At 46.7% G+C, this 27,363-nt stretch overlaps 1 protein-coding gene across 6 annotated transcripts in view; it reads right to left on the bottom strand.

Annotated features, from left to right (window-relative positions):
* Nucleotides 1-3,120: 3,120 nt before the first annotated feature.
* PIP5K1A (phosphatidylinositol-4-phosphate 5-kinase type 1 alpha) overlaps nt 3,121-27,363 on the bottom strand; it is a 31,620-nt gene continuing 7,377 nt past the window's right edge. For 2 of the 6 annotated variants that reach the window (XM_019739954.3, XM_074318567.2), the window contains exons 2-15: nt 19,045-19,076; nt 17,394-17,474; nt 15,412-15,542; nt 14,903-15,020; nt 14,568-14,720; nt 13,559-13,858; nt 10,697-10,902; nt 9,905-9,988; nt 9,043-9,091; nt 8,785-8,869; nt 7,612-7,758; nt 7,287-7,416; nt 4,100-4,148; nt 3,121-3,632 (exon numbers count right to left, since the gene is read on the bottom strand). In XM_019739954.3, coding sequence (XP_019595513.2) covers nt 3,630-3,632; nt 4,100-4,148; nt 7,287-7,416; nt 7,612-7,758; nt 8,785-8,869; nt 9,043-9,091; nt 9,905-9,988; nt 10,697-10,902; nt 13,559-13,858; nt 14,568-14,720; nt 14,903-15,020; nt 15,412-15,542; nt 17,394-17,474; nt 19,045-19,076 — 1,568 coding nt within the window. In that variant the 3' untranslated portion in view covers nt 3,121-3,629. Of the gene's footprint in view, nt 3,633-4,099; nt 4,149-7,286; nt 7,417-7,611; nt 7,759-8,784; nt 8,870-9,042; nt 9,092-9,904; nt 9,989-10,696; nt 10,903-13,558; nt 13,859-14,567; nt 14,721-14,902; nt 15,021-15,411; nt 15,543-17,393; nt 17,475-19,044; nt 19,077-25,208; nt 25,248-27,363 lie in introns of all 6 variants that reach the window. The other 4 variants (XR_012491603.2, XM_019739953.3, XM_088799605.1 and 1 more) reach the window with 4 other exon arrangements.

The following is a 27,363-nucleotide window of genomic DNA, read 5'->3' as shown; positions in this document are numbered from 1 at the left end:
ATATGCAGTTCGCCCTTGACGGAGATGTCGCTATGTTGCGCGTAGTGTTTGTAAAAATTCATTAGGCAGCTGGCTAACTTTGCCCACTAACTGGATATTTGGTATTAAGGAATTATTAATTTTTTAAGGTGTTATAATGTTATCTCTTGAGTTATATGTTGAAGTATTTATGGATGAAAGGATATTATGTCTGGGATTTATTTTAACTTAGTTCTTTGGAGGCAGAGAGAGAAGGGGGGTGGGTAGAAAGTATACATGAGACAGACTGGCCTTATTCGTGATGATTGAAGCTGGGTGATGGGTACACGGTCGTTTACGATACTACCTTACTTTTAGTTTGGAAATATCTATAGTAAAAAGTGGAAAAAAAGGGGGGGAGGGACAGCTCAGGAACAGCAAGCAGATGCTTGACAAAGGACTTTTAAAAAATAATTTTACAGCCAATATTGGCCTGCTTGTGTCCTTGAAAAACTAAAGAATACACAGCTTCACCTGGAATCTACTATTTTAACCGGCAAATCTCCGCTTAAAGAATGGAGACGCCAACTGTGGTGAGGAACTTTCAGAATAGCTGAGATGGACATGCTTAAAACATTAGGCCAGGATTTCCAGCTTTCTTATCCTATCATTTTGATTTCCCTAACTTTCAGTTACGTAAGTTTTAATTTACAGGCACTGCTTGCATGGGCAGATTGCTGGGGAGCTGCAGAACAAGTAGTAGCTGCTTCTCACCACTAGAGGCGCCCTCTGACCATGAGGGTGTCGACTGCACTCAGCCCCTGCACGAGTGAGTACACTGAAGAGGGAATGACAAGGCAAGGATAGCAGAAAGGCCATTTATGCCTAAAACATGTTCAGATTCAATTCCTATTAGGGAAGAAGCTTTCTCCTTCTCCAGCCTAAGGCAGGGCTCAGCCTGTGGCTCAAAGTCAACACTCAAAGAGCCCCAATTCCTCCCACTCCAGTGACATCCTATCAAGTTGTTTGCTTATTACCGTCTGTTCTCTCCTAGCCTCTAATTGATGCCACCAGCATCCTGGACCCACATCGCCATACACTGAGTTTATTGTAGCCTAACCCCTCGGCCTTTTCTATCCACTTTGATCAACTTTGCACGCAGGTCTCCCCCCACCATAGTGCTCATGTGGGCTCCGCCTTGTTCTTTAAAACAGACCACTCTATCCAAACCTCTCCTGCTCAAGTGCAACTTTCCCCAACACCTCCACCCACGGCAACCTTGAATTTTCCTCCGCCTTTATGTTCTGCATCACTCTTTCAGAGAACTGAAACCTTTAACTGGATCACATCTAACACGTCGTTTGGCAGACGTGTCACACACACTCCTCCTGGACACTGTGAACTCTTGAAAGTCAATCACTTGTTTTGACTGCCCAGTGCATTGCGCATTAGCTGCTGCACAGATATTTGCAGAATGACCTTAACAAGAAAGAGTGGTATGCAAAGGAGCAGTATTACCTTCTCTCCAAAGTTCCCCCACCCACAAGCCTTAGACCGAGCCCTGCCCCATCCCCTTCAGTCTAGTTCCCATCACAGTAAAAGCGCCTAACTGTAACCTCACGTAAGAAACAGGTGAGGGAAGCAGTCTCTCTGCCTTTCTCAGAGGGAGACCCCAGGGCCAAGGCAGGAAGGGAGAGAGTCCGAGGGCCAACCAATCTCCAGCTTGCATTTCCCACAGTTCCTCTCCTTTCCTCTGGAGCTTTGGGCCCCCAAATCCCTGTTACAGTGGCTTGCAACCAAGGCAACAGGCCTACAGCAATCCCTTTCATATTCATGCACAGCTTTTCCTGTGTGTTTCAGTTCAGATGAAGGGGGTGGCTGGAAGGGAATGAAACCATTTCTCTCAGCCTGAGTTAGGCTGGAGCCAGAGCAAGGGGAATGGAAAGGATGCAGCGTTTTGTTCAGAGCGATGAAAACAAAACTGAGCCCGGGTGGTGGGTAGGAAGGCAGAGCAGATGGCATGTGAAAAAGAACCAGGAGGAAACGAGAGGTCTAAACAACGGATGAAAGTTTAATACATTAAAATCAGACATTTATCACTTATATTGCATTTGCCATTTCTGAACAATACAAAGTAGAGGCAAATAGTGACATTTCATAAAAATGTTGATTCCCCATTTCCTCCCCTAAGACCCAGCCTCCCTCGAATATCCCCTCCCACCCCGTACAGAACTGTGTCCTGAATAAAACACTTAAATACATCATAAATAGTAAATTATGAAAAAAAATAGCAAGAATTGTTTCTTTCCTTCTTGTAAAAAAGAACATCGCAGCAAAGACAAGCAGCCAGAAACTGGCTGGGGGTGTCTAATATAGACAGTTACTTGGGGTTCGGGCTAACCTACTATCACGGTAGGGTGGGACGAAGAGGGGGGAGTACGGGAATTCAACAATGTGCCTGAGAAGCCAGGCCCCCTTCCTCCAGACAGGAGAGGACGAGGACGATCAGATGGAGAACTGCAGCTCTCGGAGATGGAGAGGGGTGACATCCCCATTCCCAAGTTCTCTGCACGAAGAGAAGGGCAGAGCGTGTGGCACTGCAATGACCTCACCGAGGCAAAACTCTGCTGGCTCCCGTGCGCTTCCGAGGACAGTCTGTGGCCTCAGAGATGTGGACTGCCGGTTCCACAAACACAGGTGTCCCCCCCCACCTGAGCTCCACAGACAGCAGAACACCGCTGGAAAAGGTGGCAAGAGCAAGGAAGAAATCTCCTTTGGAAAAGTATCGAAAATTCATTTGCTAAGTCTTCATATATAGAAAAACCACCAGAATACATTTCAAATGGCAAAACAGGAAGAGTGGGCACAGGCTGGCAGTGAGGAGGGTCCTGCCAGGAAGGGCCCTCACCTCCTAGCCCTATGACTGCCCCACTGTTTTAACAAAAGGGGTGAAGGTTGGCGATGCCCCACTCTCTCCATTCCTTCAGCCTTAAGAAATTCATTGAGAGAGGAGTTAGAGGAGCTGCTCCAGGCCGAGCGACCGCCACACTGGTTTCTCAAACAGCAGGGCGCTTCTGAGGGAACCCTATGACTAGGCCTCTCCCCAACATGGAGAGTTTTAATCTGAACCTGGCTGAAAACTGTGTGCTGTGTGCTATTCCCCCCCCCCCTTTTTAAGGAAAAAAAGAAGGTTGGGAGATGGTTAAACATCCTCACTTCCCCAAAAACCGTTACAAAGGTTACGGGGGGCTGAGCGACGGTGGGGATGTGCCAGCCAGTCTGTCCTGAGGAAATTAAGAATCCAGCTCCCGGTGAAAGGTAGATGAGGGGGAAGAAAACCACCAAATCCAGCCACCCCACTTCCAGCAGGAAGAATGGGGGTTGAAAATTCACTGTGGACGCCAAGGCTGGCCCACTGAAAACTCGTGCCACCCAACTCCGGAGGGAGGGGACGCTGCTGTCCGAGGCTGCCCGAGGCACCAATGCCCATGCATGCGGACAGGGAAGGAGGAGATGCTCGTCTTCAGGAAGGAGAGGGCCAGCTCCCCAAGCCTCCATCACATCCTGGTCTGATGACCAAGAAGCAGTGTCAGCATTGCTGTGGCGAGGGCTGACATCCTGGGGTCAGAGAGACGGCAGAATCTTGTTCCAGGTCTTCCGAGGGCTTCTGCTCACTGGGAAGAGACAGAGTATAAAGTTAAGGATGACGAGTAGGAAACAAGGAGGTACGAAAGGAAGTCAAGTTCATTTCCCTCTGGCAGGCAGAGTTAAGAGGTGTCCTTCTGTTTTCGCCTCAACTTCCAAGTACCGCGTTTCCCCGAAAATAAGACCTAGCCGGGCCATCAGCTCTAATGCATCTTTTGGAGCAAAAATTAATGTAAGACCTGGTCTTATTTTACTGTAATATAAGACCGGGTCTTATATTAATTTTTGCTCCAAAAGACGCATTAGAGCTGATGGTCCGGCTAGGTCTTATTTTCGGGGACACACGGTACAAGGTACCAAACACAGAATTTAAAAAAGCCAGGCTTGGAAGGCAGCCAGTCCCTCTCACCTCGCCAACTAACACCTCACGCCAGCCCATCAGTGCCGCCTCTTTATACCTTATAGCACCCCCCGCCCCCACACCCCCGCCACTCACATGGTTGAACTCTGACTCTTCAATTTCAAGCTTTTCCAAGAGGGTTGAACTAACAGAAAAAAATGGAGGTAGAGAAATGAATTAGAAGATAAAAAAGAGAAAGGTCTCTCAAGTCAAATAGCACATTGCTTCTCTGTATTTCACTTCAGAATCAATTCAGGATTCAGCAAGAAGAGGCTAAGAAGCTGCTAGACTTAGAAGCACATTGTTTTAATTAACTATTTAGTTTCCTGAACACCATAAAATATTTCCTAATACCCTCCTCTTCTGCCTTCAATCTCAAGGTATGGCAGGCACCCAAGGGCCACTGCTGCCTGATATTCACGCCACTGTGTAATTCTCTCCTCTTGGGTGAGGGCTGGCTATTGTGACTTTCTAGTGAGCAGAATACGGTGCAGGCGATAGGATGTCAATTCTGAGATCAGGTTACAAACGGTGTACAGCTTCCTCGTGGGCACATGCTCTCTCACTTGTTTGCTCTGAGGGAAGCCAGCTGTCATGCTGTAAGCTGCCTTATGGAGAGGACCGTGTGACAAGGAACTGTGGGAGTACCACTGGCCAACAGCCAGCAGGGGACTGAGCCCTGGGTCCAACAGCCTGCAAGGAAGGTTGGTGAATCCTGACAACAACCACATACGCGGGCCTGGAAGCTGACCCTCCCGGCGAGCCTTCAGGTGAGACCACTGCCCCGGCTGCAGCCTCCCGAGACCTCCAGCTCAGCCACACCTAGATTCTTTTTTTTTTTTTTTTTTTTTTTTTTTATGTTTAGCATGTTTATTTATTTATTTATTTTTTTTTATTTTTTTTTTTTAAATTAAATTTATTGGGGTGACAGATTCTTAAGCTACATAAAATACGAGATGATAAATTTGTTGTTTTCAGTTGCTAAGTTTGGGGTAAGTGTCACCCAACAACAGATAATATAGATTTTTGTCCTTGGAAATGAAGTGCTGCTGCAATAAAAATCTAAAATGCGGAAGTGGCTTTGGAAGAGGGAAGTGGACCTTGAGGAGAGTTTTAGTGAAAAGTTTTAAAAGTCCCCTGAATATACTGTAGAATTTTGGACTTGAAGGGGGTTGCCTGTGAGGACTGAAAGGAAAGTGAGGAAAAAAAATCTTATTAGAAATTGAAGGAACGGGGATCCTTGTCATGTACCGGAACCAAGTTCAGCAACAATGTCACCTGCAGTTGTGTGGAAAGTAGCGTATGTGCCTAATAAACTGGGTTTCCAAGGCAAGTCCTGAGAGAGCTGCCTGGTTTCTTAATGCTGCTAGTAAAGTATGAGAGAAAAATCATAAATCAAGGGAAGGACCATTAAACAAAAAGAAGCCAGGATTTGATGGTTTTGAAAATTCTGAGCCTCTCCACATAGCAAACACGTTAAAATTAAGCAACGGCTTCTAAGAGAGTATAAAATCCAGGGCAATGCCAGGAAAATGTGGTCTAAAGATGAAGCCAAGGGTATGATTGTAAAACATTGTTTTAAGGCCTCAGAAAAATCAAAGTTGGTGCTTAAGAGCACTGTTCAGTCAGGAAACAAATAAAAGGCCATTCAAAATATTTAAAAAGATTAAGGGTATGTCTCACAGATCCTCTCAACAACAGGGTCTCTACGGAAGCAGAAGCAGAGGGCTTATCAAGAAGGTATTTGTGGGTGTGGCTTTCGTGTAATGGAATAAATCCCAATGAGATTCATAGGAAGTCCACAAAATCTTTGAAAGTATTCTATCAGCAGAAACATTACCAGCTTGGACTGAAAGGAACAGAAACAGTGCAAAATGAAAGACCACTAGACGCCCCACAAAATCTACTGGCAGTAATATAAGCAGGCTGAGAATACTCAGCTGCACACCAAGAGTCCGAAGGGGAGAGCCAAGAGCCCTGAAGCATTATTCCCATGCTGAGGCCCGATCAAACAAACCCCAAACATTTGCTCTACTCTGGGTCGCTATGGCTCAGTGATTCCTCTGTGCCTCCATCTCCCCGTTTCGTGCGGGACTGTGTACAGTGGCTACCTGATGTCTGTACACCACTGTCTGCTGGGTGTATGGTGAGAAGACAGCTTGTCTCTTTAGTCTCACAGGTCCACAGACTGAGAGGAATGGCATTCAAGGAAAAATACCTGGGAGGCTCACCCAAACCTGGGGCTAATTTAGATGACAAAATGCTGGACTGTGAGCTGATGTTGTGATGGGATCCAACCTTTGGAGGACACAGGAGGGAATGCACGTTTCCTGCACATGAAGGGGTGTGGATCACTGGGGCCCAGAGGGTGGACTGCGCTAGGCGACGTCTAAGATGGCGCCCAACGAGCCCTGCTTCGCACCCGTGTAACCAAAGCGTTCCTCTTGAGTGTGGGCTCAATTCAGTGAACAGAATGCAGTACAGGTGGCAAGATGTCAATTCTGAGATGAGGTGACAAAGACTGGTTTCAGCTTAGGTGCACGCTCCCCGCCTGCCTGTTCACTGAGGGAAGCCAGCTGACTGAGCTGCCCTATGGAGATGCCCACGTGGCAAAGAACTGAGGGGGCCCCAGCCACCAGCCGGGGCTCTCAGGCCAGCAACCCACAAGGAGCCGAGTCCTGCCACACAAGTGAGCTCAGAAATGAAGACTCTCAGCTGAGCAGATGAGACCGTAGCCCTGGCCAACAGCCTGACCTCCACCTTCTGAGAGCCCGTTAGCCACAGGGCCCGGCTGAGCTGCACCCGGATTCCTGACCCACAGAAACCATGACGTATATTACTTTAAGCCACTAAGTATGGGGATTATTTATGATGATGTACTAGGTTAACACACCAGGTAACAAAATCATGTCACAATCTTTCCACTGGCTTCTTTTGAAAGACTGACTGTTCATTGTCTTCACTGCCCAGGAAATCTCTCCAGCCTTAAATCCTAAGCTGGGAACTCGCACCTACTAACTCACCAGGAGGTGAAGGGTTAGTTGGGGTATTTTGACTGAATACCAGAAAAGTCTACACACAAAGGCTTCCTGGGGGAAGCAGAGACGTTGACACACTTTTCTAAACCACTGAAGATGAGTTCTAAGGAAGGGGAACCTGAAAAAATCTAGTGAAGAGCCAAAGACAAACAATAATCTCTGGGGAAAAACAGAGTTACAGAGGTTCCCAAGGACCTGAAGAGAGAGATGAGAAGATTACATGCAGAAAGAGCCAAGGAACCAACCTTGTAGAGAGCATTTGCAAAGTCTCTCCCACTACAGGTGAGAAATAGGGGTCAGGAATAGCCGAGACCTCACTGATTTTCTCCAAAGGTGGAGTCTGAGGTAAAACATCAGGACGACCCAAGTGGACGCCTGGAAAAAAGAAAGGGGAAGAAAATCAATAAATAACAAAGAAGAGAAAGTGGGGTAGGGGGAATATAGTGAAAAATATGTAGCAACTTGGCTTTTCCTGACAGGACTGGGAAGCAGAGGTTCTAGGCAGATGAGGACTCAGAAGGAAGGGAGGAGAGCGCCCATTCACATGGGGACCCCAGCCCTGGCTCTGACCTGGCTCCACTTCCGCCTTTGTTGTCACTTGTGCCTTGTATTCCCCAGAGACCGATGGCTGGTAAGTAATGCAGGAGTTGCCGCTGGGGGCTCCTCGCCGAGAGAAAGATGAGCCAGATCGAAACTTTTTGGAAGGAGAGGGCTTCACTTCAAAAGGGAGAGAGAGAGCCTACTTAGCACTCACCTCGGAAACCATCACCAAGACACAGATACAGATTGCTAGCGTCCCCCACACAAACCCAAAGCTGTTTTTCTGCAAAGCAGGAAGGAGGGTTAACGTCCACAAAGACGGGCTCTACAAGCTGCTCTGCAGAGGAAGGGGCATCTCAGTTCCCTTCAGTTTGGAAGAAGCAGAGCAGCCAGAGGCAAGGAGACACACACCTGGCCCCCACCTACACGCCATCTCAGTGGCCTGCTTCCCCCAGGGCCATGATCTCTCTTCCGTAACTTGCTGCTCCCTCAGTCAGCCTGACACAGACGACCCCTGCGCTCTCTGTCCTCGCAGTACGCATGCACACAGCACTGTGACAATACTTCACACTGTCCCTCTATCACTCTGAAAAGACTCCGAAGGACTTTCCCATGTTTCTTAAGACTGGGTGGCACGCCTGGGGCTGTGCGCCTCCCTGAGGGAGGCTGGGAGGAGGACACGGGAAGCAGGAGCTGCAGTGTACCCAGGGCAGCAGCATGGAAGGTTTGGAAAGAAGAACACTGGCGCTTCCCAACCAAGAAAGCTGAGGGAAGACACCAAGCACAGCTGCTAAGCAGAAATCAGTAAGTGCTTCTCCAGCCATTTGGTCCTGGTCTGAGAACTCCTGGGCACTGGAGACGTAACCGGAAAACAGAACACGTGATACCCTTGCTGGTCCCTGTCCAGAGAAGTCTGCTCTGCCTAGCTCAGCCTGCAGCTCAGCTCCTACACCCACTACTACACATTTGTTGCAATCCCGCCAATTTCCCAGAAATACCCCTCACCTCAATGACACACGTAGGGAGAGCCAGGGGAAAGCAGCAACTCGGAAACGACTGGGACAGACAGAGACTGACATAAGGACGGACAGCAGCTGTCACGGGACGTGGACAGAGCAGGAGAGGCCTCTGGACAGAGGTGCCCTGCCCCCCATCTCCGGGCGCAAAGGAGCCACCGGGGGCCACCTGGCAGAAGCCACTTACAGGGGACCTTCTTGAACACTGTGTTGCACATGAAGCGCTGGAACCGTTCCGCGTAGAAGCCGGGCCGGTGCACCGACACCGTGTCCTGCAGAGCACGAGAGACGGCGGCACGTCAAGACGGGAGGCCCGGCAAGAGGGCCTCGAGGCCAAGGGCTGAGGCCCAGCAGGGGCAGAGCCCGTGAACGAAATGACAGACACTGAGAGTGCACTTCAGAAGTCAGGGAGGCAGGGGGGAACCCCGAGCTGGCAGCTACTCACCCCATCGTGCACCAGAGCTTTCCAAGAGTGTTCCAGCTTCTTCACAAACCTGCCAAGAAAAATGTGCATCACGCAGTCACACAGTTTTCCGGTGAATAACCTTCCAGTTTTTATTTTAGGAGTTAAAGAGGAAATGGTACTAGAAAGACTTAAAAGGAGAGCGGCCGCGGAAGCACTCCCACTGTTAAGACCGGCTTTCCAGAGGACAGAGGGCAGTGCCAGCTCAGCATGGAGACCAAAGGTGTTTCTAGGGGGTCCACTGTCCCCCAGAGAGAAAAGGTAGTGAACATGCCCCTGGCAAGTGAGGGACAAGAACATCTACTGTCAAAGGAGAGCAGGAGGAACAGATGGGCGAGCCTGGAAGGGGACTTACAGCTGGAGGCCAACACTGACCCAGTGAACCAGGATATCGTGTCCTTACGGAGCGCGACACCTCACGGGTGCAGGCATGGCGCCTCCATCCCCGGCTCCACCCTCGCCACCACTCCCTGCCTCTCAGCTCCCAGAACAGTGACCCCCTTGTTTTTCCTCCACGGAAAAGGGGAACACGTTTCCAGCTGTACCCCGATGTGGAGTATGACTCATCTCAGGTTTCTCAGCGCCACACACACGGTGTGTGCTACCCTGCTGCTTCTGAGGACTGACAGCTCTCCAGAGGTACAGGCTATGTTTGGGGGTGCTGGGAAAAGCCAGCAGCCAGGCAAGAGCAAGGAAACAATCCACCGTTTGAAAGCCAGTGAGGTAAGCAGCCCACTGCAGCCACTGCTCCTGCTGCAGGGAGAAGGCGGTGAGGAGCCTTCTGAGAGCACTCGGCTCCCGGCGTGCACTCGGCCCTGCTGCGGTCCGCACGCTGCCCACTCACCTGTACGACTGCAGAATGTCGATGATGCCGACGTACAGCAGCAGCCTCTCCCCTTTACTGTTCCGCGCAGGTATGCCGCCCATGCTGGGGAGACAGCACACGGTGAGGACACCTGCGGCTGGCGGGGACGGCTCCCCCACGCTCGAGCCAACCCAGGACATGGAGCTGAGACCTCAGTGTAACCGTCCCGTCTTCCAAACACTGGGCAAGAGTGAGAGCTCGCTCCAGCGCCAGGAACCCTCTGCCATGCGTGTCATACCCGCTTCCTCTACAAAGCACACGTGCCTGCCTCTCCTCCCGCAATTCCACCCCAGAGAAGCTCCAATCACCCCTCCTCGGCACTGCTGGGAATGCCGCCCATGAACTCTGAACTCCCTCAGTACTTTCACGTTTACATTTACGCTCAAGCAGACAGGCTTCCTGAGTCATACGAAAAGACAGCTTAAAAAGGACACCGCCTCGAGGGCCTCTGTGGTCCTTCCGTAACTACGCTCCCTGGGTAAGAAAGATGCCTTCCATAGGGAGGCCTGTAATAAATTGTTTTGATGAAACTCTAATACAATTTGCAGGCAGTGTCTAAGACTCTACATGAACTTCAGACAAAGTCTTCATTCTGCCCAGCCCTCCTGCCCAGCTGCAGCACGAATGCCCACTTTGACGTCCTTCCCTTTTGCGTCCTTATGAGAGCTCACTCTACAGTTCTGAATCTAGGCTACTGCTCCCAGAAGCTGGTCCCTTCCTCACGAGAGCTGCCAGCCAACGCTCTGCTTCCTGGTGCCCGAGCCCACTCACTGGTCATGGGTCTCCATGGTGCCACCTCGCCGGGCCTCGCCCTGGATGGATTCCATGGCTGTGGAGTAGAGGGCCTTCTGGGGGGCCGGTCTGCGCGTGTCAGCCGAGTACCAAGTCTCGCTGCTTGCAGGCTCTCGCTGTGCGTGATCTATGTTATGGATGGACATCAGGAGGCTGTAGTCCATTATCTTGAAGCTCTGTAGCACCTGATGGAAGGAAAACCAGGCTCTGAGCCTTGGCAGGCAGGAGGATTGTTTCCAGGATCTCACAGCTTTCCTGACCCAATTCTTCTTGAGAGCGAACCTCCAGGGCTGACCACAGAATCCCCCTTGTCCCGCCCACTCCTTGGAGAAGAGCCTATCAGCCTCCTCTGGTCGCCCTTCATCTACGTCCCCTTAGCTTTCTTTCCTTTGAGGAACACAAATTAGGCCACTGCCTAGCTCGTAAGACCCTCCTTGTTCTTTCCTTTTCTCTCTTCGTGAAAAGAGCATTACGTTCTCAAGGGAAGAATAATGCATATTTGTGCTGTGAAGAATCCCCGAGGAGGTTCTGTAAAAGTATGTTTCGTGACAGCAGATCTGTGGCAGGACCTTATATGGCCAGTGTCAATTCAGTTCAGTCTGTACTGGATCCCTAGCATGTGCTTTTGGGGACACAGAGATACTTAAGAGAGTTTCTGCCCTCAAGGATATTATAATTTAGGAAGAGAAACAAATGTAAAAATAAATACAACACAGTCCACTATGTGCAACAATGGCAGTGCTTCCACGACTGAGCAGCAGTATGGAGGCTAGAGGGTGACACACACATAGGTTCGTGAAGGATGAACTGGAGAGAAAATAAGGCCAAGTGCGTAAGGAAGGAAGGAACAGCGCCAGGCTGGAGGCCTGCACCAGCACCGTCTGTGCAGGGAGGTACAATCTGGTATCCCGAGAACACAGAATGCAAAGGACAGTGTGGCAAATGCAAGAAGTCGGCAAAGGCAGGACAAGGACAGGTCTAATGTCACAGCAAGGAGCAGGGATGGAATCCTGTAGTTCCCGACCCTCTCTCCACCCCAGAACAGGGGCAAAGGGTTTATTCCCACAGCTCCAGAAGCTCACTCTGGTGCGGCAGCTCAGCCGCTTCAGTACGTGGGTGAAGAAAGGGATGAAGAGCACACATGACTGATTCTTCTGTACAGTTTGGGAAAAACCTTCTGCTCCACTATGTCACCAGTCCTTACAACCGAAGGAACCAAAGTGAAATCGCTATAATTCTGGAGTAGAGGCAGAGTAAGTGAAGAAGGGCAAGGGTGGACACTACGGACTGAACAGAGGAAGACGAGCCTACAAAAGTAGTTTGAGAAAAAAACAATCAAAGATGTAGAAAAATCAATAGGGAAAGGTGTCTCAAAAACCAAAAGAATGTATGTCAAGTGGAACTAGTCAACTGCCAAACGTTTCAGAAAATTCAAGGAAGGACTGAGGCGGCCTATGTGGCCTCTGGGTAGTCACTGGAAAGTGGTTTAACTGAAATGGTGCAAGCAGAAGCCAGGCATAGTGGGCTGAGGCAGGAATAGGAAGAGAAAGGCAAAGGAGAGATGGAAGCACTGAAAAAAAATCCTCCTAACCTTAAGAGAGAAGTAAGCTTGTTTGTATGTAGAAAGAAAGCAGTAAAGGCTGAAGCCAGAGCAGGGAAAGGAAGCAAGTTACCATGTTACCCCGAAAATAAGACCTAGCCGGACCATCAGCTCTAATGCAAAAATTAATGTAAGACACGGTTTATATCATATCACATCACATCATATTATAAAGACCCAGTCTTATGTTATATTAAAATAAGACCGGGTCTTATGTCAATTTTTGCTCCAAAAGATGCATTAGAGCTGATGGTCCGGCTAGGTCTTATTTTCTGGGAAACATGGTAGGAAGCAGGATCCTAAAGAAAAGGAAATGGATCTAGAGGACAAAAGGGACTGAGCTAGGGTAAGCCACCAAGTCGGAAAGAAAGGAGATTAAGGATGGTTGGGGTCAGACATGTTTATAAATTGGTGATGGGGTCAGGAACGAATAGACGGGTGTCACGGAACAGAAAGCTGATATGGTTTGTTGAGAAACAAGGCTGGGGGATGAGAGTCAAAAAAAAAAAAGGTTTGACAAAATAAACATAAAAGAAACAAACAAAAACTCAGATCCAGACAATAGAATGGTGGTTATCAGAGGGGTAGGTGGCGTGGGGGAGGACAGAGAGGGTAAAGGGGGTCAGATTCACCGTGAGGGAAGGAGATGAGACTTGGGTGGTGAGCACATAATAGTGTACAGATGTCATATTATAAAGTTGTATAATATGAAATTTACATAATGTTATTAATGTTACCCCAATAAATTTAGTGGGTTTTTTTTTTAACTAAAAAAAGAAAAGGTTTGAATGGAGCGCCCATCATCTGAAATCTCTGAGAAACAGGAACTGGACTGACGACGGCACTGAGGGCCGGGGGGCGTTGGACATCAGACATCGGTAGAGATGCCCAAACACACAATTGTGTGATTTTCTTCAACAGCGCCCGCTTCCAAGATACTAACTCGGATTTCGCAGGTAGGACCAAGCCCTGAGGAACGACGCTGCTGGTATGACTGTAAGAACAATGTAGGACCATGAGGCCCAGGGCAGGCAGAGAAGGACAAACAGCCAGGTGCGGGAGGATAAACAGGGAGGAAGTAAACACGCAAAGGTGTAGCAATGCCCCAATGTAAACATTATTTTACCTGAAGTCTGGGGCATATGGCACGAAGGAACAGCGCCCATCTTCCACAGGTTTGAGGCCTAAGAACCACCCAGCTGCTTCAGTGGCTGAGGGAGGGGAGGAAACGTGACACTCACCAGACAGTCGCGCTGCAGGGTCTTACACAGAGCGTTGTACATGTCGGCGTCCAGGAAGAGGCCGTCGGGGATGTCCTGTAAGAAGTCCAGGTCCTTCAGGGTGGGCAGAGGCTTCTCTCGCTCCTTCTGGGAAGCCCGCCGTTTGTAGGTGGAGCCCTTGAGGTCGTATTTGATGTGCATCTTCACCGAGCGCGGCAGGAGGTTGTTCATGACCACGATGCGGATGTTCTTGCCGCCCGCCTGCACGCAGTACAGCCCGTAGAACTTAGGCAGCAGAGTCCGCGGGTTCTGGTTGAGGTTCTGAGGGCACGAAAATGAAGAAGTAGGAGAGCAAGTCAGCTGATGTTCAGGGAAACTCAAGGGCAAACGTTGCCACCTACCTTCCACGTCCGTAACCTGGGCTTCAGGTACGGCTGGTCTGCCCGTAAGCCCACACCGTATTTGTTTACAATTTCCCAGTGCGCCTCACGAGGGCATCGCCAGCACCCCGAGCCACAGACCCTCCAATACAGTAACCAGGCAGGATACTACAGGCATGATGATATATTCCTCCGGAGAGGTTTAAGGGGAGCCGGTGCTGAAAAAGTTGGACCCCTTAGCCCTTGGCTTAGTGTATTCCTGGCTGTGATGGGAGGCCAAGGAAAGCTCCCTAACTTCTCCAGAACCTGCAAAAGCAATCGGTCAGAGTAAAAGTGGACAGAGTACTATCGAGAGAAGTAACCAACCTCATCTTCCACTCTAGGAGCTGCACTAAGAACAGAAATCAAAATTTTCACTGAATCTTGCCTTTGGGAAAGACAGGCTAAGGACAGGTGAACAAAACTCCCTTAAAATAGGACAGGTGAATAAAACCCCCGTTAGCCACAGACAGGCAAAGAGATGGGCAAAAAGCACAAAGATGAACTCGATTCCGCAGACAGGCGCTGCCGCTGCCCACGGAAGACCGCCTCCCCAGCTCTGCCCTGGAGAGCAGCGGGGAGCCCAGGCGGCCAGCTTCCCTTCTCCTCACCATGTAGTATCCTGGAAGCAGCTTCTGCAGAAACTCCGCCTCTTTATGCTGGACCGTTTTGATGATGAATTCGTCGTCACTGGATACGTAGAAGAGGGAGCCACTGGCCCCCGAGTTGCAGAGCTCAATCAGCGGCTCACTGCAGAGGGAGTACTGCGGCCCGGAGAGAAGAGCGAGAAATTCAGAAATACCAGGGGCTGCCCATGCAGAAACCAACTACAGATGCAATTCTGTTCTAAAGAAAAACCAGAGCCAGGCTACGGAGAGAGAGGGGCTTCCTTCGGGAGGATCCCTCTGATACTAGAGTCACAGGGTCATGAGAACCGGAAGCTTACCAAGTAATCATCAGGCCGGATACCAAATAACTCCCGAAAGTAGCGGAAGGCAACAGGTGCGTAGGTCTTGAACCGAAAGTCATTGTAGTGATGGGCAGGGGTCAGGTTGCTCCCTTCACTGTGGGGTCAAATAGAAGCCAGAACTTACCCACGCTGGGAAGACACTTAACACTCACCCAGAGGCAGGTCAATACATCCCCCTGAGAGGACCAGAGGGGTCAGATGAGTCAGTTACTTAGTGGGGGTCAGGGGCACAACATTGGGATTAAAACATGGGCACAGGGAATAACACTGCCTCTTATCAAGTGCATGGAATTGTTTTTTAGGGCTACCTGCACAGGCCAGAGGCTCACAGAGGCATCCAAGGATAGCGTCTGCTCCCCAAATTCTAGAGTCCACATCACCCTGAGTAAGATCAGGCTAAGGACTGGACCTGAAGCCCGACAACTGTCGAGGTTCGCATGAAAAAGCCCCCCTTCCAGGCCGAGCCTGGACACGAGCGTCTGTACCTGGGGAAGAAGATACTCTCCACCACGTAGAAGTCTTGCATGAGGACGTCCCGCTCTGGTTTGGTGCTCAGGCTCCCCACGGTGTGCGTAATGCCTAACTGGATGGCACCTTTCAAGGCTGATGAGGTTGTCTGAAAACAAAACAAAAACGAGAGGGAAGTTTCTAGTATTAAATCTGATCACAGCAATAAAAGCTCAGGAGGGAAGAGCCAGGAGTACTCGAAAGCAAATGCCCTTCTAGTCGAAGGTCAGACTAAACTGAGGCAATCCAGTTTCCCGTTCCCATGCTTTCCATTGCAGTTTAGCCTGGCAAAGAATGGAAGGACGCAAAGATACAGAGCAGCAAAGGTGGGACTGTCCTAGCCGGCCCCAGCAAGCCAAGGTGTTCCCTGCTACCCACACCTACATTTGGAAGATACATTGTATTGAGAGAACAATGGTAGGTCTCACGCCAACAGTTCCTTTCCCCAGAGTATCTGGGACCCTCCTAACATTTCATTCATCTGACAGAGAATGTAACTAAAATTAACAGATATTCTGATTGACTTGACTACCCGGCTATAAGCTTCAGTCCTCTCAGCGCCTGACTGGTGTCCTAAGGACAATACAGTGGAACGAAAAAGAAACAAAAACAACGAAATAACCCTCCTAACTGAAGAAGAAAGCCTGAAAAGCCTCAATTGCTTAAAGAAGTACTTAGACTTAAAATGATCATACTGTGGTCAAAACACAAATGCATGAGCCCCCGTCTTACAATCCAGCCTTCGAATCCCATGGAAAAATATCACAGAAAAATATCGCATCACTCAGATCTGTGCTGTCCATCCAGTGGCCACCGGCCACAATGGCTGTTTCACTTCAAGTTGATTAAAATTCAATTAAAAGTTCTTCAGTCAATTCACTTCAGTCTTACTAGCCACATTCAAGTATGACTCGTGGCCGCCATCTTGAGTAACACAGATATAGCACTTCGATCTCTGTAGAAAGTTCTATTGGACAGTTTTGTTCTAAATGATTTCCCTCATCAGTTATTAACCCTCACCAGTTATTATATTTCTACTTAGTCCTCATTGGGCATTAAACTTATAACTAGTATTTTTCTTTAAAGCGTCTGCCTCTCCAATTAGACTAGAAACTCATCTTTTTGTCTCAATGTTCAGCACATAAAAAGAGCTCAATAAATGTCTGTTGAATTGACATTCAAAGCACATTGCCGGGAAGTCAGGTCCCTGACTGAGAAGGAGTCAGGCCACCTCCATTACTGGGGACAATGCAATATAGGCAGAGAACAGACACAAAAAAATTTATGTGTGCTCTGTACACTGGCCCTTGGGAAGCCTGAGCATTTCCAAATTAGTCCAGAACTGAAGAATCAGGACCACCCCAACATGCTGTTCTCCTGTTGTCTCTTCACCAGTTCAATTTTCTGTTCTTGGCTATTACTACTATCTTTCCAACTCATTTAAAAGCTCAAAAAGCAGGTGTTCTAGGCCCTAGTCACTTGCTGAAACTACAATCTATCAAAACACACACACACACACACACACACACACAAACACACAGAAAGAAAAACATTCAACCTGCTGTATTACCAGGCTGGGTGGGGTCTGGCCTTGATTTTATGTACAACCAGGCACTGGAAGAAAGACTTCAAGAGACCTGGTTCCCTGTAGCGAGGGAAGAATGGCCTGGGGCCTTGTTACATGTTTATATGTAACAGGAAAACCCAATTTCTCCAGCTCCGTGAAATAAACAGTATCCAATACCAGATTTGTCCATTAAGCACATTCTCATCTGCACACACACATACAAATGGGAGAAAATTCACTTCACCCTTTGTGTAGTCTGAAGTCCAAGTTGTATGATAGATATCGTGCAAACGCTTAGGATAGCAAGAAATGGGACAGAATATGGAGAATATCAAGGGGACAGAATTATTATCCCGTCCTGAAGTAAGATAAAAGGGTTCCACCCAGACATACCTTCTTATATGTTGTCTCTCCTGAGGAATCAACACTTCGGTGGCCTATTTTCTTAATGGGCATGCCAGAGGCATAAGACACCTAAAAAGAAGAGCCAAGATTAGTATATAATCCCCACACAATAAACCAAACAGCTACCATGATGGTACATCAAACCAACACACCCTTTTTTTTAGGTTATGAACATTTTCAAAATCTTCAGAAGACCCACCCCATGGGGCCCAAACACACGGCTATAGGGCTGCTTCCCAGTGAAATTAACTGGCTGAAAGGACATAGAAAAAAACTCCATGGGACACATATTTCATATTGGATCCTCAGAAAGATGACATAGAAAGTGACAATGAGTATCATTAAAGGGAAGTAGGAACAAGAGAAGTAAGAAATAGCCGCAGAAAAAAAGGATAAACCTCAGTTCACAAAAGCGAGACAGGTTAGAAGTAGAGTTCCAGAGATCCCTTCTTTTTTCACCAGCTTCCTTTCAGAAATTACTACCCCTCTAACCTTCAACCCAGTCTGAACACGAATTGTTCAAATGGAAAGCACCAGCAGAAATGACCCAGCCACTGGCAAATGAAAGTGTGCGAACCCAGGAATTAAAAGACTGAGGCAGTAAGACGACCGCCCTGAGATAGGGGCCTCAGAGCCTCGAAGACATTCCTGAGAACATGGTATGGCTTTGCTTCCCACTCACAGGACAGCCCCTGAAATAAGGAGGGAGTAACACCAGGAGAGCAGAGCCTGCAGGGCTCTTCCCCACGGCCAAGATGCCAGCACGACAGACAGGTCCTCTCCTCGTCATGACATCAACACCCATTAAGTCAGTCAGTAAGCCAGAAGGCAAAAACACAAGTGGAAGGAGGATGTCGTGATCTTAGGGCCTGAGCGGCAAGCTCTACTCTTCTCGCTAAGGCCCTCAGTGCCAGAAAAACCCCAGGATATATCCTCACAGATCCTGGAAGATGTTCTCAGAGAAAAGCCTAGAATCTCAGGCAAAAAGGGCCTGCATTCTGAGTTCCTGCCCCCATCACAAAACCCAGGAGAGAGGCAAGAAGGAAGCAGAGGGTTGGAAAATACTCTGTGGGAAGAAAGTTAAGCAAATGGAAACAATTTTGCACAGAAAAGAAAAACTTTGGAAGTGAATAGCTTCTGTATGGTTAAAAGAAGTTATTCCAATTCCCGGGAGCTACGCAACCAGGCGGCAGTAAGAGCAAAACATGTGAGTGGGCTTTAGTGTTGCACTGCCTGGGTTTCAGTCCCCCGCTCATTAATCCCACTTAACTGTGTGACCTTGAGCAAGCTATGGAAGCTCTACCCTCACTTCCTTCATGTGTAGAACATGGCTAACAACAGCAGCTCTTCCCTCATAGGAGCTGTTTACAGGATTAGATTAAGGGTTCCCTCAAAGGGCACTCAGGTACATTATTTACTCTTTGGCACATTGCATTAGCTACATTACAAAATGCTCAATAAATGAGCTCGTGTTAACATCCATACCAAACTGCAACAGGAGAGCTGTGTGATTTCTAGCTTACCAAAGAGATGTAAGAACCCTGTCGCGCTCCCAAGACCCAAGTGGGGGAAAACAAAGGTCGTAAAGAGCTATCCCAGAATTAAAGTTTTAGAGTCGTCATATCAATATGCAACTTACCTCAGATGTCGTGGATCTCTTGACTCCAGATGCTGTTCAAAAATAAACAAAACACAATCATAAGTGTGTTCTCTCTCTCTCTCTCTCTCTCTCTCTCTCACACACACACACACACACACACACAGTCTCCACCACACACACTGAAAGAATCAGGGTCTGAGTCCAACTAGACGTGACCATGAGCTTCCTGCCTGCTGCTCTGTCATACCAGATCCTTCTGGAGAGATTTTTAAATGTCCTTCCTCTCCCTCCTTCGTGCCCACAGAGCCCTAACGCACATTCCATTCTGTTCTAGTCCCTTTTCTTACTCCATTCCTCATGTTTGTTCTGGGAAATATATCTGTTCTGAACACGTCTAACATCAGTCAGAGGATCGCACTGATCCCACGGCTGAACGAGAACAAGCGTAAGACATCCCCAAGACACTGGGTTTTGATTCATTTTTCCTCTAGAACTGAAAGGCTAAGAACTTTTGGAGCGTATTACGGAGCTTTCATTCCTCTATTATTTCAGAAAAAAGGTAAAGAGTTGATCTGTGGAGACGAGGAGGCTGAGGAGGAGAAAATGCAACGTCAAAATAATGAAAAGGCATTCAGTGCAGCAGAAAGGGACTCTGCGTCCCTATAGCCTCGTCTTGATTTCTGCTGCAAACTGACAGGAAGGCATTGGCATTTACTTACTAATGTTAAGTTTTACTTACTAAATATTCAACCAGTGCAGATGTGTAAGGTAAGTGTGTAGTTAAGTCTCATAATTATTATTTATGACTTTTATCCATTTAAACTTAGGAAAGACTTCAAGAATAAGTATGTGTAGAAAGTGACTAAAAGACCATCTCTATAGAACAATCTGCTCTGACAGGTGAAGTCAATTCTTAAGGGTTTGCCGTCCCCATTGTCATCCATTACCACGTTGGAGACACATGACGACAGACCTTCCTTCCCTTTTCACATTGGAGAATGTTGGCCTCTATCTGACTGATATATCACTTCAATCTAGGTCTAAAGAATTCAAAGGGAATAAAGAACATCCATATCAAAGAAAAGTAAAAAAGGGAGTCCAAACGGGATGCATCTTCAATCCTGTAAGTTAATACCTGAGTAGAAGACCCCAGTTCCCATCCACATGTCAGGATTAATGGTGAGGCAGCAACACAGACACATAGGATTAAGGACAATCAGGTAAATCCCTAATTATGATTGTTTAAGGGGAATGTTCAAGTGCCCCGAGAATTCCGGAATCTAACTGGGCTCAGAGGAATGGCTGTGACAGTCTTTAGCAGTACAAAGGCCGAAGTACAAAGCACTTCGTAGTACAAAGGCCAAAGACCCAGTATTTCTGGTACCAACAAGCAGAGCAGCAAAATTTCCTTCCTTGTGGTGAGTCAGGGTGGCAAAAAATGGGGAACAGATGGCTTTCATTTCTCTCCCCAAAAAGGAGGCAAGGAAATGTCACCTCGCTGTTAGGAAGAAATGCTAAATAAAATGACCCAGAAAATGGGGCAAACAGCAGAGCCCAATAATCTACCCCATGTGTAGGGTGGTTCATCGTCAATAAGGTCGACTTGAGCTGGTGAAAGACCAGGAAAATCAGGACTGGAACCCTAAGCTAACGCTTCCAAGGAACAAATAAGCCAGGATGACTCAGATTTATAATTAACACTGCTACTGACTTACTGCAAAATTGGAGGTGTCCACCAACAAAAAGCCAAACCTTTTATATGTTACAACCTTGTAGCCAAGAGCAAATCAACATGCTGAGCTATTTAAAAATCAGAAGGCCTGGGTTCAAATTCCTGTTACACCCGGCAAACTGTTCTGGATATTTCATTAAAAGAGGAAGCTGTATTAGGTTATGCAAAGATTAAATGAGCTCAGCTAAATCAAAGTACTTAGCGGACTGTAAAGTGCTACACAAATATGTTGCCATGTGTGATTGCTAACGCGAGAGCAAAGTTGGGCCCACAGTGGGTGTAAAGTTCAATTACCCGGGCCTTCGCCTTCGTGCAATTCTGACTAGTATCGCAAAGTACTTGGCCCCTCCCCACCCCCTCAGCTTCTCCACCCCACCCCCCAAAAGTGCACACACACAACTCTAGCATCAGTGATTGTGACGAAATCGGGATGCTTTCAGTTGAGAAGACAAATACTGCTTCTGGACTTCTTGGTCAGTGCCTGGCCGACCCCTTCCTCTTTTTCCTCGGAGGGTAGGTGTGGAAGGGATCTGGCAGAACCAAGAAGAGCCAACACCCAGTCCTCGTCTGACAGTGTCACCTAGAAAATAGCCTTGTCTGTTCGCAAGGAGTTACTGTACAAAGTTAAGCAATGGGGAAAAAGCAGGTAAGTGACTGAAAGCCGAGTGGGTCTGGGGCTTTCTTACGTTGCCACCTCTCCTAGTTTTATCACACAAACACGTAGCTCCAGGGCTGCTAACTCCTGTCAAGTCCCCAGAACGAGGGCGGGAGGACTTATCAGTGGAATTTTGGTGCCAGTTGCTTAGCTATGTGCAACTGTAAAGCAGGGATTAGTGCCAGCTGAGGCAGTCGGAAAGATACTGGGGTTTAAATATTAATGATAATAATCAGACCAAGTAACACAGGGAGGAGGAGAATCAGGACCCAAGACTCACTCTCTTCCTCGCCTGAAGTTGTGCCCCTTGGGCACAGGTCAGAGCTCCAACCTACCAAAGAGCGGAAGGGAGGACAAAAATACCAAAGAATTTTACCAACGTTGCCCGACCATCCAGCTTGGTCCCGAAACCCAATGAAGAGCAGAGTGACATTTCAGGGAACCGTCTGCTAAAGGCTGACCAACTGGTCCAAAGCTCTGCCAGTGAGAAACTGTCTACCGAGAAGTCTCACCAGCATGGTACCTGATCACCTCAAAATCAAGCTTTCTCTTCTATAAGTACAGAAAAAGGGGAAAAGGAAAAAAACAAGGAGGGGGAGCAGAGGGAAAGGAAGGAGGAGAGAAGCGGAGAGAGACAGATCAGCAGAATATTAATCAACAGAAAGTTTCTCTAGCATCTTTGTGAAAAATACTCTCATAAGCCTGTTATCATTTATAATCCACATCAATGATCCATCTGTCATTCTCTTTTTGGATAGGGAAACTGAATAGGCGAAAGGGTTCCAACGTTCCAGTTTACTTTTCTCAGGGAAAAACCTTTCTCCTGAGAAATGTGAGACCTGCCTTTCCCCGTCTAAGTCAAAACTCGGAAGGATGACTATTAATGTGGCCACGTTATCAGCAGTCCACACTAGAAGCGTGGTGTGTGCCACAAGAAAGGGGAGCACATTACCCCAGGGTGGGGGTACAGAGGCTGACAGCTTGGCTACACAGGCTACAGAGAAGCTCTGAGACCGGCTTCTCCTCACTGGCTCCATCCTAACACAGCTCAGCAGCAGTTCAACGCAGAATTATTTCTGCTCCTCCCCATTTTCATTTATTCAACTACGTATCGATCATGGGTTATAGGTCAGGAACTACGCTAGGCTCTCTGGACAGAGTTTTATTTTCCTGACCTGGAGGAACGCACACTATTTCTGCTTTTCTCCTTCATCACTTGGACATCTCCACATTCTCCTATTTCATTTTAATGCTGACCACGATACTAAACTGAAATGCTGACACGTTTTTAGGCGGGCTCTTTCTCTCCACTGACCAAACAATTTATATTTTTATGGCCCTTTAAAAGCTTACAAACAGATCTTGTTTGGCCCTCAAAACAACACTACAGGGTGTGGGAATTTTTAATTAAGGACTTAGGAGACACATCCACCAAATGTAATGTGTGAAACTTGTCTGGGTGCTGATTGGAAAATAAGCTAAAAGATTTCCAACACAGGGTCCTTGAGAGGAGAAATTAAATAATTTGTTCATGTTGCAGCTGTGCCAATGCAACCGTGGGTACTGTTTCAATTCCTTCCCTCTCTCTCCCCGCCAAAATAGAGTCCTGAACTGTAGAAATACATTCTGAAGTATTTATGGCTGAAATCACATGAAGACTGGGTTTGCTTTTAAAACATCCCAGGGAGGGGTGGTGGTTCTGGTGGTGGCGGCGGCAGCAGCCGCGGCCCGGAGAAGAATATATGCAACAAGATGGGCCAAATGTTGCTGTTGAAGCGAGCAGACGGGTATGTGGACGTTCATTATGCTACTATCTCTATTTTGTGTGTGTTTGAAAAGTTTTATAATGAAAAGTTTAGGGGAAAAAATACCACAGAAGAAAAGAAAGCAAGTCTGGATAAGATAAGCAAGCGTCTCCAGCTGAGCTGCCTTCTTTCTGAGAGGTTTTCTCTAGCAAAAGCAAGCATCACGGATGACGTTCTAACAGTGCAATTGTTTTTATATTATACTAACGGACACCTACTTACGAACAGGCCTTGGACCAAGAAGCATTTACACAACTAGCTAGTGTTGCTCTACGGGAAAGACAAAAATAAAGTCATGACAAACAGGTTGCAGCAGAAAAAATAATAGTTCAAGTAACTGATTTATGAGTGTGTCAATAGATGATACAGAGCCAACTACGGTGACTTTGAGGCCTAGTCCCTCTGCAGAAAGAAGAAAATGTGAAAGACCTAGAGAAGCAAGGGTGTACTCACTTTGGGAATTTTTTTTTTTTTTCATTCTACTCAGGGCGTGCTCAGTCTGGCTGAAATCTATAGCTGTTAATGAAAGCTGATTTTTAAGTAGAACAAGTTGAAAACTTAGCTCTTTCAGCCACAAGTGAAGCTGCTGGTCCATTTTCAAGCTAAAAAATCAATAACCATTTATATTATGAAAAAAAAAATCACTCAGAAAGGGCCTTTGAGATTTTTAGTCTAACCCTCTGTTTTATAAATAAAAGCACAGAGCATAAGGGATGAGCTCAAAGGCGGCAACAGAGCCAGAACTGGACACATTCCTAAGCCCCAATTTAACTCTCTTTTTTTCTGAACCATCTTTTGTTTTCAGCTTCCTGGTCAAGGAGAGTCTAGGTGGGACAAGAAAGCACAAGGGCACTTAGCAGTAGGTCCTCACTAGCAGTGGAAAGTACCTTTTGTCTTTGCAATAAGACATCAACAATTTCAACAGAGGGGAAAAAAAAGGGCTCCTTCATCTCAGATGAGAGTTTTCCTTTTGGTGTATGTGGGACCATGACTTGCTCTGATTAAAAGCAGAAGGCTTGATTACTGAATCTGCAATGGACAAAAAGAGGGCATCTGATAGGCAAATGCTTTTGTTTTGTTTTAGGGATCTTGGAATCGACTGCAGCCTCAGTTACCAATCCTTGGCATAAATCCACATTAACTTCTAAAATAGTTTCTCCAAGAATGATCCATGACTCCACATGTTATGCACAGAGGAGCTCAGAATTTTGTTGCTTTTTTAGGAGAGCTGTTATACAACCAGAAGGGTAAGTTTCCTTCTGTACTATTCTCTCCTTCACCAAGGATTACTGGTTCGGTCAATACCCACTCAACAACAAATATTTAATTTGTTAAGTCAAGTTAGTTCACACACAAACTTTCAGGTTAGTGAGGAAGCAATGACAGCAGAGTGGGGAGAAACGTGGGCTCTGAAATCAGAACACCTAGGTGTGAATACGAGGTCCACCATTTACTAACCAGGTAACCTTGGACAAGTTTAGTAAAACTCTCAGGCCTCGGTTACCTCGTGTCGAAAATGGAGAAATAATACCATGTACCTCACAGGGTTGTTATGGGAATTAAATGAGTCATGTACAGCACTTATATGGATTCTATAAAAACAAGCAATTATTATTATCCCTGTGAATTATGAAACTCCATCTACAAGATGGGAAAGTCAGGGCACGAGAGGTACAGCAGAGAGGGAAAAAAAAGAGTGGAGACTCATTTACTGAAACAAAAGGAAATGAAGCTGTGGGAAGATTTCAAGGGAGACAAAAGGTAGTTGATTGATTCGTGTGTATCATGGAACTATGAGAAAAGATCCTTCTGTGTGAAGATAGCATCTGTTTTGGAGAGGGCAGCGGGAAACGGGAGCTGAAGTACATTGTGCTTACAAGACAGCCACAGCCTTCGCAGCAGAAGACCGTGCACTAACACTACAAGGTCTGCAATTGTTATGAGGCAGAGGAGTTGGCTGCCAATGAATGCGAGCTCATGCTTCTTCAGCACAGATACACATCAGATCTACCTCTCTCACGCTTGACCCCACAGCACAGAAAGTTGGGACCTAAATGAGGAAAAACAGAAAGTTATCACTTACTTCTGGGTTGTACTTGCTTATAGCAGAATAAGCATAGCTTTTTAAAAAACTCTCAAGTTCAAAATTACGAATAGGATCTGGCCTGAGCCCCAGCACCACACTGTGAAATATGAGATGAGTTTTTTGCAGTTGTAGATAAATGTCCAAAAAATGAAAGAAGGAAAACCTCTGGTAGAAAAATACCAAGTCACAAAATTTGTAACCCAAATCATTTCACTCCAGAGTGATTTCAGATTGGCTAAAACATTTCAGGTATAAAACTCTTTTGCACGCAGGCTTCTAATCTTTAAGAAAAAGAAAAAAAAAGAATATGTACACATTTTATTTGAGGATCTTCCACTTTTGGAAGGCAATTTGGCAATACGTAGCAAAAAGCCTTAAAAACAAGTATGTAAAATTTGACCCAGAAGTGGGACTTTATCCTAAGGAAATAGTCAAGTGAACAAAGATGAATATACAAAGATATTTACAGCACTATATATAATAACTATAATATACAAAGATATATACAGCACTGTATATAATAACTATAATAGATACTATAATTGGAAAGACTCAAATGAACAAGGGATTGGTGATATAAATTGTGGTGTAGTCATAAAATGGAATAGTATATAACCATAATTTTTATGTGTATTTATGGATAGGATGTCACAATAAGTTGTTGGAGAAGGTAAAAAAATTACGTAATATTTTTGAAAAACGCACCTCTAAATTCACATGTATTCATACACGTAGCAAGGGGTCCAAAAGATCGTATACCAAAATGTTAAAATATGACTGTCTTGGATGGTGGGGTTAGGTTGATTTTGCAACTTTAAATTTCTGTTTTTCCTTACCTACAAAAATTTTCTATTAACAAGTAATTACACAGATAATTTAATAATTAAAGAAAAGACACACACACCCAGGTGGCTTTATGGGTGTTCTCTTTGCTTGTATAACCCATTTTCCCCTGTAAACCACCACTCAACAGTCCCATACATACAGAGCAACATAACTCGCCACACCACACATTAACTCAAGCTCATTACAATTCCCTTATGCTGCTGCTGCAGGGACAGACTAGAAGGGAAAAGATGAAAAGAAAATGCCTTGAGTGCTGCCGACAATCCCAAGCTACAAATAAGCCGGACCCCTCTACTCACTCTCTCTCCTACATATTACTTGGAGAGGCCTATTCAACCTGAAACAAACCTACATCAGTACATAGGAGGGGTTTACTTCTCGTATCCTTCAGAATATCAACATTCTCTTATAAAATGGGTACCTCACTTCAGCGTATCTCCAGGATGACAAGACTTGAAAAAAATCTAAAAGACCTAGCCTCTGAATTAGGAAAATAAGCTGGGAAACCTTTACTGTTACTAAAATAATTTGAAAACAGCTGAATCGGACTAGTCAAGTGCCGAAGTGAAAACAACTCCATTCTTGCTAACATATAAAGCCGAATCATCACATCATGCCACAAAAAATTTATCTTGAGTAACCCTGGACTGGTTGTCTTAAGGAAGCATTCCATTTTGGTCTCTGGCCCCACCCTACTAATGTTTGTGGTGACAGAGATACTGGAGGGGCTGGTTCTAGTCACTCAGCAAAACACCACTGTGACTCTCCATAAATGTGCCACTACTAAGCCACTGGAGACTGAGACTCACGATTGCGAGGAAGGAGAAAATGGAGGAGAGGAGAAAAACCCATCACTATAATTCTGAAAAGTGTGAAAAGGGCAAACTTCAGAAGGGAAATGAGTTGGACTTGAAAGAGGAGATCGCTGAACAAAGACATTTTCAGGTAGTAAAGAGCTCAGAAATCAGAATTGTTTTCCCCGTGGCATGTGGAACGAAACAGAGCTGACCTTAATACCAGAGCCTCTCCCTGTGTTTTCAGAGCAGAAGCATTTCCGTCAGAGACGGGATGACATCACCCACCAGACGAGCAACTAAGAGGCAGTGTGTGACTGACTTCGATGTTTGAAGTATGCATATAATTTGGGGACAGTAGAGGCCGGCCGGATGTGCATTCCTCAGACAAGTGGAGTTGTGTCTGAACAGGTCACAGAGAAGCAATCCCAGAGACCTAC

Source organism: Rhinolophus sinicus, chromosome 7 (genome assembly GCF_057876585.1).
Source record: "Rhinolophus sinicus isolate RSI-liver-muscle chromosome 7, RSI-T2T, whole genome shotgun sequence".
Classification (NCBI taxonomy): Eukaryota; Metazoa; Chordata; class Mammalia; order Chiroptera; family Rhinolophidae; genus Rhinolophus; species Rhinolophus sinicus.
This window is presented reverse-complemented; position numbering and strand designations above follow the sequence as displayed.